General features: G+C 41.0%; 1 protein-coding gene across 4 annotated transcripts in view; it reads left to right on the top strand.

Moving 5' to 3' along the window:
• Positions 1 to 1,148: 1,148 nt before the first annotated feature.
• Positions 1,149 to 13,601, top strand: part of DENND1A (DENN domain containing 1A) — a 553,473-nt gene continuing 541,020 nt past the window's right edge. For all 4 annotated transcript variants that reach the window (XM_075260171.1, XM_075260173.1, XM_075260172.1 and 1 more), the window contains exon 1: positions 1,149 to 1,263. In XM_075260171.1, coding sequence (XP_075116272.1) covers positions 1,247 to 1,263 — 17 coding nt within the window. In that variant the 5' untranslated portion in view covers positions 1,149 to 1,246. The remainder of the gene's footprint in view (positions 1,264 to 13,601) is intronic.

A 13,601-nucleotide genomic window follows, 5' to 3' on the forward strand; every position in this document is an offset into this window, starting at 1 on the left:
TATACAGTGCAGAGTTGAGTATGTATGTATTGAGTATAGAGCTCATGCGTAAAGTATACACTGCAGAGCTGTATATGTACCTGTAACTATATAGCAGAGCTGTGTATGTGTACAGTATGTGTATATTTGTACAGTATACAGTTCAGAGCTCTGTGTGTGCACAGTATACGGTGTAGAGCTGTATATGTAGCTGTGAATATATATAGTATACAGTGAAGAGCTGTATATGTACCTGTAAATATATAGCAGAGCTGTGTATGTGTACAGTATGTGTATATTTGTACAGTATACAGTTCAGAGCTCTGTGTGTGCACAGCATAGGTGCAGAGCTGTATATGTAGCTGTGAATATATATAGTAGTGCAGACCTGTATATGTAACTGTGAATATATATAGTATACAGTGCAGAGCTGTGCATGTAACTGTGAATATACATAGTATACAGTGCAGACCTGTATATGTAACTGTGAATATATATAGTATACCGTGCAGAGCTGTGTATTTAACTGTGAATATATATAGTATACAGTGCAGAGCTGTATATGTAACTGTGAATATATATAGTATACAGTGCAGAGCTGTGCATGTAACCGTGAATATATATAGTATACCGTGCAGAGCTGTGTATTTAACTGTGAATATATATAGTATACAGTGCAGAGCTGTGCATGTAACCGTGAATATATATAGTATACAGTGCAGAGCTGCATATGTAACTGTGAATATATATAGTACACAGTGCAGAGCTGTGTATGTAGCTGTGAATATATATAGTATACAGTGCAGAGCTGTGTATTTAACTGTGAATATATATATAGTATACAGTGCAGAGCTGTATATGTAGTTGTGAATATATAGTATACAGTGCAGAGCTGTGTATTTAACTGTGAATATATATATATAGTATACAGTGCAGAGCTGTATATGTAGTTGTGAATATATAGTATACAGTGCAGAGCTGTGTATGTATACGTATACAGTACATCCAGGAGCAGCAGCACTGACATCTTTCCCTCATACTTCTCTATTTCCTGCTTCAAATTCTCCCAAACTCTACCACCAGAGCCGGGAACTGACCCCTCCCAGACACGTGACTGATCACATGCTCGTGACCTCATCAAAGGTCCTTTAGCCCACTCGGATCTATCATCTGCCATCATTCAAAGGTCCTTTAGCAGCCTGGGATCTAGCATCTACCATGGCGCTGTGTGTGTGAGTGAGGGAGAAGACCCCGGACACCGGAGACAATGGGCTCCAGGGTGAAGTAAGTGTCCGGGGCGGGCTGTGTGCTGTGGGGAGCCTGGTCACACATGGCTGCTGCTGCTAGACAGACCTGTAGGCTGCTGCTGTGTGTGTGCTGTCATGTCTATGTACACATGTAGTATGTTGTGGGCTGATATCATGCTGGGCTTTCCTGTGGTGCTGCTATATCACTGCAATATATGTCCTGTCACTGACCTCCATGTCCTGTACTTGTCCACCACACAACACCTCACATTTCCTCTGCTGCTGCCCTCAGGTTTGGCTGTCACTCAGTCAGGTGACACCATATATACATCTATATATATCTGGATGAGTCCAGGAGACGGTTATTTTGTGTATGAATGAATTGCGCCATTTTTCTGGGCCGCTGACTGACAGGGCGGGGATGGACACCAAGTCATACTCTGTGAGGGAGTCATGAGAAGTAGTGCAGGGGAGGAGGAGAAGAGCGTCCCAGAGCAACCAATCAAGGCCTTACTTTCATTTTACCTCAGTCATCAGCTGCTGTCTGGTTGCTATGGGCAACTCCTCAGTTCTTCCATCGCTGTCTTCATGATGGTTCTTTCACTTTACCTCACACACAGGTCATACATGTCGTGAGCTATGTATTGTAATATGCATTGTTGGGGATTGTACTACAAACAAGATTTATCCCCTCTTTCAGATGCTGGGGACCCCATGAATCACAAGGGTCAAGTACCCTAATTTGAAATGGAACGATGTATGTGCCTTCTGGAAAGTGGGACTACCTAGTACAGCACCCAAAATCTGGGACTGTCTTGCTGAACTGGACTGTCGGAGATGACTGAGCGCTGTACTTGGCTATCTCCATCGGTCCCTTTGGACTCGGGACCCCCTACTGCTGTGATTGGTGGGGGTCCCAGTGATCGAGCACTTACCTGTGATAGCAGATGGGCGATGTTTGTGATAACCTTTTAAGGTTGCAGTTTTTACAAGCAGGGCTATGGAGTCGCTAGGCCAAACCTCTGACTCCTATTTTTCCACAGCCGATTCCGACTCATAATTGTGTTATATATATTTAACACTAAGGCCTTATTCACACTAGAGTGACAAACGGCCGTCAAAAAAATGATGTGCTCTATCTTTGTCTGTGTTCATAAACCCAATAGAAATCAATGGAGTTTTTTTTTTCTTTACGTTAAAAAACAAATCAGTGGGTTGGGTCAAAAAAGAAAGGCTAATTAAACTTATTCATTTTTTTCACTGACCACTGAAAAATGGATGGGAAATGGATGACTCTCGGCCATGAAAATTGGAAATCCAGAACGGATGCAAAACGTTCCACAAAAAGATAAAAATTACTCCTACCGGTAATCTTCCGTCTTAGGCTAGGTTCCTCTTCGTTTTCCGCTGCGGTATTCTTCTGCGCATTTGACATCGTCATTCCGTTGCGAATTTTCTCTGTTTAGGCCTGGTTGAATAGGCCTAATGGGCACGGAGTTCTGAGCTGTGGAATCTGCGTGAGCCTAACCTTCACAGCAGCACTGATTGGTAAAGATATCGCTGACTCGTATTCCATCGATGCTGGTGTGGGGAACACGGGCATTAAGGGCCTTTTTATAACGGCCATTAGATCCATCAAATACGTCACTGTTGTGTTAACAAGGCTAAATTAATTGCTATATTTTTTTTGAAGCCAGATTTTTTCCAAATATGGCTCCACAGCCTTGGTGAAACATGTTAAGGATATGGACTTGGAGACTCCGACAGTGTGGCTCCATTCACACTGAGTAAAGCTGGCGTTTTTTGTGCTTATTTTGGCACATAGCGCTGCGCAAACGCGGCGCTATGTGCTAAAATAAGCACAAAAACCGCCAGCGTTACTCAGTGTGAATGGAGCCTGTTGGCTGAAAATCATCGGAGGAAAAAGTCCTGCACAAGGGACTTCCTCAGTTGTCTGTTTAAATATGACTGACACCCTACAGACTCCATTATTGTCAGTGGAGTCTGTCGCACTCCGTGAGTAACCTCTGTTTCAGCGATCCGCATCTCCGCTGTTCGGTTATTTCTGACACTAGGGTGAAGCTAGCATAAATGAAGCACATGTGCTTCACCTGTAAAAATATAGCAGTCCGTGTGATCAGCAGTAGGATGTCATGCCATCACAGGAAGCTTTGCCTTGTTCCTGTCACTTGGCAGCAGAGTTTAGTGCCAGAATGTGAAATCCACACCTATGCGTAAGTTACTTCTGTCTTATTCGTAGGAACTTTACAATTTTTTTTTTTCTTTAAAGACTTGGTCCTTGTTGCTTGCTGTATGAAAGTCTCTCCCAATGACTTGTCATACACAAGTACATTGTATACCACAGATATGCAGAAGGCTTTAATAACTGTACATATTGTGTACTGATGCCTCATTGGTAAAAGGCATGACATGTGTAATTTCCATTTACTACAAAAACATCACAAAATGCTGGACAAGGCAATACATGAACTGTGGCTTCTAGAAACATGTTATGTGTCAGCAAACTGGCAAATTCCTCAAATAACTGAGGAAGGGGGAGGTGCTGATCAGCCATAATATTACAACAAAATATTTTTCACGCTGTCAAGGTCTGGTCACAAGAAGACCTGTCGGTATCCTGTGTTTGCTGGCACTAAGATACTAGCAGCAGACCCTATAAAGGGGCTATGCCAAGATTTAGACTTATAAATATATTTGCAGGTGGAACACTTGACTGTTGCCATCAGTATGAAATGTGTGTGGGGTGGCACTATTATGTGATCACCTAACCTGTGGATAAGTGATAAAGTTGAATCTTTTGACAACCTCTTAAAATTCTGAAACCTGCAAGTTGGGACCTCCATGGGTTGGACTTTTGTGTTTGTTTTCCTGCTATCTCAAAGATGACCTGAAGTAGAGCTTTGGCCTTCCATTGCATTTCCCATGATTCATCTGCCTGCTCTCATTGAGTAGTATCTCTCGATTCTTCACTCTCCTCTGGAATGAAATTGCAGGGCACACACACACACTGCTTGTGTACAAACTCCCTCAGTTCTCTGCTGTGTCACATTTCTTTCTGAGTCTGTGCAACATCGCCTATCTGACCATGTAATAACTAACTCTCACATCTTAGGTCAGTATAAGTGGCAAGTAGGTCACATGCTGCTGTGATGTTTTGTTTGCTGGCTGAACTGCTCACAGGGAAGGGCAGTGAGCTTGTAAAAGATATGTCACAGCTGTGGTCAATGACCTAAAATAACATAAACTGGCGAATTTAAACAGAATATATTTTCAGACATGTTTTTTATCGATGCATCCTTTAATTTGGCCACTTTTTTTTTTTTTTTTTTTTAAATCTTGGTAATCCCTTTAATGTTATGGCTGAGCATAACATATCTGTATTTGTGTGTATGTGTCTTATATAGATGGCTGGTATCGCCATTTTACAGAGATCTGTCTGACTATATGACTGGATTCCCTTGGACATTATCTCATTTCCTCACAGTACATTGTACCGTAATGGGCTGAGGCTGTTATTAGACCTTGAGTGCACTGTTAGTAATAGAAGTGCTTTCTGGTATGCAAGGCATCTGTAACCTGTGCTCCTTGTGAGCTACAAAAAATAAAAAGCTGTTTGAACTTGGATACTCATACAATGGTGCGTATGGACCCTTACTACAAAATAACAAATAAACTAAGGAAGCGGAAGCCGTATTCCCATATTGAGTATTAACAACAACACCTAATAGGTGAATAGAGGCGGTCCACCAACTCCCATATAAAAGGCAGAGTGACACATGTGCAACCACTCTATTACACAGAAATGACTTTCTTCCATAAAACACATTGTAATGCAAAAAATACTAAAAAGAAAACACATTTAATATTTTAATTCTAATTGAACATATATTTGAGCAGGATAAAATAAAAATTACCAATGGTGGATTTATCTTAAAGGGGGTTTTTCCCCACAAAAGCAAACTATGGATAGGGTATAATTTGCAGATCAGTAGGGGTCTGATCTCTCACACTCCACTGATCGGGGTACTTTTGCACCCGTTTTGAATGGGGTAGCTTTTGAGAATAAGTACTCATTTCTCTTGCACATCAGTAGGGTTTCAACTTCGAGATCCCCACACTGATCTGTATTTAAGTTAATCCCTATAGTAGATCCAGCTCCTATAACACAGGTTACTGGAGAGCAGATGGGGCAATCTAAGGGTTCTGCATACATGATCCAGGGTCCAAACCAGCCCAGAACTCTCAGGTACTGCTTCAGAAGTTGCCAGAAGTTAATTTACACGCCCTAGACAACCAGGTTAACCCCTTTCACTACTCCAGACCTGGTGACATCCATTCCACATCTGCTTTAGAACTTTGGGGAAATTATAGACAGGTATAATTTTTAAGGTTTTATATATATATATATATATATATATATATATATATATATATATATATATATATATTTTTTTTTTTTCTGGCTTCACAAAACTTTGTTGTGTGTTTGTAGTGTGTGTATGACTGATAAAGTCCAACATGCCGATCCTTGTTTTCTCCATTGATGGGCGTCTGGAGCAGCTGTGGCGACAATACACTTGTACTGATACTTTGCGGAGTTTACCTGTGGAAGGGTAATTGGAGATTTCCGAAAAAGGGTTAATGTAGAGTTGATAGGATTCCTGTGTATAAATTATTCATGGTTATTTGCTGTAGTGCTGGCTCAGTCAGTTTCCGTCATCATTACCAGATGTAAAACTTGAAGACACATTTGTACATCAGGAAATCTGATAATCATAAAACCAGGGAAGTAACGCTTGTGAAATATGTTGTGTTGTATCCAGGGTGCCACACTATAAATATTCTCTATGTGTGGGCATGGCCTACCTCACTGCAACCTGGATCTTATCTTCAAGCTTACAGATGTCTCAGGAAGCTAAGTTTTGCATTCTTTTATCCTGAGTTGTCCTTCTTCATCTGTACAGATCTTGAGAATATATTACATTCTGGTATGTCCTAGACCTGGCTTGACAAATCCCAGGAGCCAGATAGCCAACACACTTAAATTTTATATACTGGCACGTAACTATTTCAAGTGTGTTCTATTAATATCTATGCGTGTTCTGATGCCAGGCTAGTAGACAAGGCAAATTGGCTCCTGTACTGGTCTACTTGGCCATTAGTTTACAGTATGTTGTCCCACCCTGTCCTCATCAGGAGTGGGCTCCAGCTGTGATGTGGACAACATACATTTTACCATAAAGGTATGTTTACAAATTTGTTGCAGAAATGACTAACTGCAGAATCCATAACATACATCGGGTTGGTTATGCTTCATGAATTTCTTAAAGGGAATATGTCAAGAGAAAATATGTAATGAGAAGATAAGTTTTACACTCACTATAAACCACTTCCCATCCACTGGTTAAACTTTTTTTTTTTTTTTCCAACCATACTAAATACGTAGCGTGTGTGTGTGTGTGTGTGTGTATATATATATATATATATATATATATATATATATATATATATATATATCTCAGGGCCTGGGGTGGCATAGACACACAAGTCCAGTTTCTTTTAGTCCAAAACAAAGGTAGAGTTTATTTTCACTCAAAAAGGTAGTGCAGCAACAAAAGGAAACAATACAAAAATAAATACCTGCCTGGCTAGGCTCTAACTAAACATAGAATAGGTTACCTCACCTATAATCACAGAAATCCAAAAAGTAGAATCATTCAGGACACAGCTCCAAAAATATCTCGGTCAGCTCTCCAGCCAAGCTCTGCCAAAGTGTTGCTGCTGGAGCAACTTCTTAAGCCTCCTTGACGAGGAGACTCTGCAGCTGAGTCACTGCCGGAACATAACCAAAGTGTGAACTGGAGGGGGGTGGAATGACAGGTCCCACTACCAATCCTACCTGTCATTCCTAAAAATCCAGCCCAGTACTGAGCATTTATCAAAATGCTCAGCAGATGAAAGTTGTCTGCTGAGAACAAACATTCCTTCTGGAGTTTTCTCATCTCACCCACCTGAGTAGTCTGGGTGAGATGTACACCCCCTCCATTACCTGACCAGCCATCGGCTTACAATATATCTATATCTACCTACATTGACATTTGCCAATTCCGTAGGGGTTTTCTTTGCTCCAATCGCCGATTTGGCGTTGCAGACTGAACTGCAATGGGAGTTAATATCTGTAAAGATAACATCATACCTATCATAGCATTCATTAGTGACCATAGATGATGTTGCAGTCTATCTACTCCACCTCCTTGCATTGAGCATATCTAGAAAAATCTGTTGAACTCAATGAGTCGGCCCCAAACTATTGCTGCCTATGTCATGACGATGCTGTAAAGCATATTACTAAATGTTAAGAGCAGAGAAGTAGCTCCAGTAAGATAGCAACCCCCATAGTAATGTTCAGAAAATAGAGTAAAAAAAAAGATTGACAGAAACTAAACACAGGTTAGAAAAAAGTAATATAGTTAATAAAAAAATTGACAGTATATTCAAATGAATGGTACTGTCACCAAAATATTCGTGTGAATACATTCTTGTGGAAAAGTATGTAGTTGTATCTTCTCTATATAATTAGAGATGAGCGAACACTATTCGAAACAGCCGTTTCGAATAGCATGCTCCCATAGAAATGAATGGACGTAGCCAGCACGCGGGGGGTTAAGCGTCCGGCTGCCGGCAAAGTGTGCGTGCCGACCGCTTCCATTCATTTCTTTGGGAGCGTGCTATTCGAAACGGCTGTTTCGAATAGTGTTCACTCATCTCTCTATATAATGTGTCTTTACTGGCTGTACTTGTGCATGGTATTAGTTAAAAGGATGTTCACCCTTCTATACTGCATATTGCAATGTCCATTTGTCTTATACACTGGGAAAGTTCCAAGCGTCCCTTTGGCCTCCATTGGGTTGGTAAAACTTCCCAGGACACTTCAAAGTGTAGTGTTGGACCCTTAAGGTAACGTCACTAGGTTTAGGGCCACTAAATTACCAGCATGTCCTTGCGCAACATTAGTTTAGTATTTCAAGCCAGTTTAGTATATATCAAATCTTGAACTTCTGTCCATTTTTCAAGTCAGGAGAGTTTCCAACCCCAATAATAATACATTTTAATTAAAATATACAATTATTAATATTGCTTAATTAAAGGGAGTCTTTCAGCAGTAAATTGGTTAGTACCTTGTAGGGATGATTCTCCACTATCCAAATTATGTCTTTGTTATTAAGGTTTTGAGGGGCAATTTAATGTAAATCAACATATGCAAATGAGGAGGTAGCTCTGATTCCAGCAGCTTTGGTGCCTACTGAGCTTATCAGCGGGTACCATACATCTCCACATGACCCAGGACGTACATATATACATCCTGGTGCACATAAGAATTGCAAGAAAAGAAATGTAAAACACAAATTAGTGTCAGATTCCTAGGTGTGAATGGCCTCTTAGTCTGACAGGAAGAGATGTTCCTGGCCATTCTTGCTTTCCAACAACGGTCTTAGAAAGTGGTGTCCAGAGAAGAAAAGAGCACACTTCTACGACAGTATAGTATACTTCTCTAGTTAGTAATTCTGGAAAAAAAAACAGATACAGATAAGCCCTTCTTGATGGAAAACTAGCTTGAGCCCAGTGAAAAGATCTTTAGGTTACGTTGCGGAAATGCTGCATTTTTTGTTGCAGATTTTGCTGCTTTTTTTTTTTTTTTTTTTGAGCCTGTTAGGAACGGATTTAAGAGAAGGAAATTGTCTTAAGTGCTTCCTTAACATTTTCTGTTACTTTTCAAGCCACTTTGGATAAAAAGAAAACATGAAATCTGCAACAAAAAAGTTCAGCCTATGGGCCTCAGAGACCAAGAGAAAAGGATAGGGTTAAAGAGAACATTTCACTTCCTCCATCAATTCCAGTTTTTAGCATATGTTAATAGGGGCCGCTCTCCTGAATCCAGCACATTTGGAATTTTCTCTCTAGCCCCTAATTTTCCAAAGAAATAAGTGCAGTTAGTTTTGGTGCCAGATGTGCTATTTAGATAATGTATTGTCAGTAGGGGTGGGATTCAGAGATCCAATCAGAAACAACCAATGTCAGAGATCAGAATCACACGCTTTTTCTTCCCCTCCCTGACACTGCCCTCCTGACAGTACAGAGCCTAAATAGCATATCAGGCACCAAAACTAACAGCATTGATTGCTTATGAATGGTGATGGCTACAAGAAAAATTCCTACTGTGCCAGAATCAGTGGTACATCGCCTATTAAATAATGAAAAGCACTGGACCTCTTGGAGGTGGTGAAAGGTCTTTGAAAGGAGTGTAGGTATCATTTTAGAACAGGGCAAATTCTTGTACTGCTGCTAGATTTAGATCAGATAAAACTGCCTGCACTTCAGGTGAAACTGTCTCCTTGCGACCCTTCAAATATATTTGACATGGTAGGATTTTTGCAGTAGTCAAAGGAGTCTACTACATCCTGTAATAATATTCAACTGCCAGTACCGTGTTACAAAGCATCTTACAATGATAGATAACATACCTTGGTTATGTATGTCCCTTTTATAGACTTATAGACTTGAAGTAAAACAATTTTTAAGTGGTGCACTGAGGGCGGCTCTTCAGCTCCCTAGAGCACTCCTCTTGGTACTCAGATCTCTACCATCTCCTGCATGTGCCTCCCCGATGCTGTGAGGGTTTATCCTCCCACTACTATAACTTCAATATTCTTATGTGAGCAGCAAGAGCAATGCCCCCAGGGCTGAAGGCCCGCCCCCGGTGCACCAACTGCCACATAAGACTTCAAAGTTGTTTTTCTCCAATTCTTCAAAAGTGACTTACATAACAGAGGTATGATGTTTATCACTGTAATGGGCTCTGTAATGCGGTGGTGGCAGTCAATTGTGCTTGGGGGAGGTAATAAAATTTCTTTAAAACTTTTTTCCGTATAGAACATTGTGATAAGTAGAAATCTTGTTTTTCAATTAAATAGCGGATTTGTTGCAGTTTCTATTGATTTCTGTACAACAAAGTTTCTCATAGAAGTTGTTTTAAGAATATTTTCCCTGAACTGATTATTTTTAACAAGCCATATCTGCTCCAAATGCTGCATATATTTGAGTTTTTTGCAGAGTAGTAGTGCTGCTGCTTCCTGTCACATCACTTACCCGTATGTGTGAATGTACCTTAAGGACTTGTTTACAGAAGTGTAACTTCACTCTTCCGTATTTTTTTTCTCATTTTCTAATTTTTTTTATTTATTTATTTTTTTTAACAAAAGTGGGCTTGGGTCCCAACATGAGGGAGATGGAAATGTTTTTTTTTTTTTTTACATCTTTCTGCGATCCTCTTTCAACGGATGACTTGTTTCATATATATTTTATGAAGCCTGGCCTGGTTACACAAATTACTGCAGGACAGGCTTCAGCAACCTAGAGCTGTAGCATATTATTATAGTGAAATATTCCTGCTGAAAGGGGATGTGACGGCCACAATTATCTTTTTCCTTTCATTTTGGTTATGCTAGCACAGTCGATTGAAGTCTTTTCCGTTAGCCCCTTAGATTGAAAATAGTATATTTACCTTCTGTACTAGGTCTGTAACATATAAGTTTTTACTTTTTTGGAGACAGATGTAAGATATGGTACCACTATTCAAGAATCACAATAAAGGTGTACCCATTATAAGTGCTTTACTATAGAATTGTCTATAAATATGGAGTGGTCTTCCATACAGATCATCTCTCATCTTGGAGGACTGACACCACTTACTACCTCATTTTACCTGTGGTGGAGCTGCAGGCTAATTGATCACTAGCTGCAAGGTTTCCTCATACATTACAGGTTTTTGAGAGCTCCGTATACCAAATGGGTATTGTCCAAACTACCGTATTTTCCGGCGTATAAGATGACCCCCAGCTTATCCAACTAAAATAGAAAGTTTGGGATATACTTGCCATATAAGACTTCTCCTCTTCTGTGGGGTACCTGTTCTTGATGAACACTTACCCCTTGGCATACTCTTTAATGCTTTTTTAATTTGCTTTCCAGTCCCGAACCATCTTTTCTGTAAAAGAGGGTTCACACTACCGCTGCTGTACACCCCGGGGTTTCCATCCTTAACCCTGCAGAAACTGGACAGGCAACGGCTTGAATGTGGTCTTCTTTACAACCCATTATTCTTGGGATCAAAGCAGCCACAGAGGTTGATGTATGTGGCATGAATGATCATAAAATCATGGCACATATATTCATTTTATAAAATTGGTGGGAAAAAGATAAAATAAATATTTATTATTGTAAAACAAGATAAATAAACAGTACTCTCCTTGTCTTTCACACTTTCACAGTCCTCTCAGTCTTGTTTGCAACCTGCCAGAGTATGATGGCAGTGCCCAGTCAGTGACTACAATGGTCAAGTACTGTACTACTGCTGTGGCTCCCCTTCATTGAGCAGTGATGCCAATAGTACAGTACGTGATCAGCACAGCCACATGCAGACCACTTTATGAGAGGTGGTGATGATAGGTGAGGACTGTTTGCTTGTTTTTTTTGTTTTAAATCATAAAAAGTGGGTAACCCCCTTTAGCTTGTATATGCAGGGGTGAACCTGCCCCTTTCGCCGCCCGAAGCGAATGACAGAAAGCCGCCCCCCCCTTCCCCCCCGGAGGAGGGGGCGTGGCGGAGGGGGCTTAGCAAAGGGGGCAGGGCTTAGTGAAGGGGCGGGGCTTAGCATCGTTCGCAGGCAGAGAGCAGGCACGGAGAAGACCTGCTCTCTGCCTGAGCGTGAGGGTAGGCTGCTGGAGCAGCGCTGCTCCAGTGGCCTCCCCAATCCACTGCTCTGTGCTAAGCCAGTCCAGGACAGCTTGTCCTGGACTGGCTTAGGTAAGAAAAAATGCCGCCCTCCCTGGTGCCCTGGCATAGCGCCGCCTGAGGCGGTCGCTTCAGGTCGCCTCATGGGAGGTGCGGTGCTGTGTATGCAGAAGACCCAATGCCTGGCATCATGCCTGGCTTTTTTTTTTTTTATGTAGATTGTGAGCCCCACATAGGGAAAAAAATGTACATTGTGCTCTATCAGTATGTCTTTGGAATATGGGATGGAAATGCACGCAAACACGGGGAGAACATACAAACTCCTTGCAGATGGTTTTTTGCCCTTGGTGGGATATGAACACCGGGACTCCAGCACTGCAAGGCTGCAGTGCTAACCACTGAGCCACCGTGTGGCCCCTCACTAAGCCCAGATCTTCTGTGGATGTAGGCTTTTTCCAAACCTTCTGTCTCTTCATGTAATCACATACAGACTGGATGATGTTGAGATCTTGGCTCAGTGGGGGCCGTACCATCACTTCCAGGAATCCTCCTCCAAGGGGCAAAGGTTGCACCAAATATTAAAGGGATTTTTTTTCCTTTTGTTTTTTACAAAAAATAAATTAACACTTCTATTTCTGGAAGCATTTTTACATTGTAACATTTTCCCCTACATCTGCCTGAAACTTTTGCATTGCACATATGGGAAATTAAACCTGAGCCTGATAATGGAATCGATCCCAATTCCTCTGCTCAGATATGGTTAAACTACATCACTAGTGAAAGGCTCAATGATTAAGAATTACTAGAGCGATACAGGATGGACTCTGTTCCACTATATTCTTGTACAGATTGAAATAATTTTGACAGATTTTATGATGTAAAATAAATATTCAGAGCCTCAGAAGACACTCTACACTAACAAGACCAGCCTGTTTGTAAGCATTTAGGCATCTCCCCAGGATTCTATAGCCCCAGGATTCTCTGTTTAACAACTGAGTAGAAATTTTCATGTGAAGTTTCGGCTCCGGAACCAAGGGAGTGCCCTGAAATCACACCAGATTGAGTTTGGTTTTATGTTGGCTGCTTATTTTAATAGTCAGTTGTGCTAAATAAATTCATGGGTGTGGACAAATGTAGGAAATGGCTCATTCAATTTAGAGTTTAAGAAAAAAAAAAGAATTGATAAGTAAAACAACCGTCCTCCAGATTGTTAATTTGTATATAATCTATTGGGAAGTTCTGTGCGAAAGGAGGAAAGACGTCCATTCAGGAGCTCTATCTATGAGCCAAATGCAGCAGCTACAAAAAGAGTCGTCTTTCAGAAGGACACGTTGTGGCCACGCATGTCATGGACAGCCAATTGGGCATGGTGTAATACTTTATTTACCTGGAAATTGAAACTTGCAGCCAGGTTCCTCCATATGAGACATCTGATGGCTAGGGGGTTCCAGCAGCAGGACACCTTATAAGTTTGAGGAAACCCTCTGGCACACAAGGATTCAATAGTTTACAGTTATACTGTATTTACATGTAGCAAATGTCTTTCAGACATTTCTGCAACTG

The sequence above is a fragment of the Leptodactylus fuscus genome, chromosome 11 (genome assembly GCF_031893055.1).
Source record: "Leptodactylus fuscus isolate aLepFus1 chromosome 11, aLepFus1.hap2, whole genome shotgun sequence".
In the NCBI taxonomy this organism is placed as follows: Eukaryota; Metazoa; Chordata; class Amphibia; order Anura; family Leptodactylidae; genus Leptodactylus; species Leptodactylus fuscus.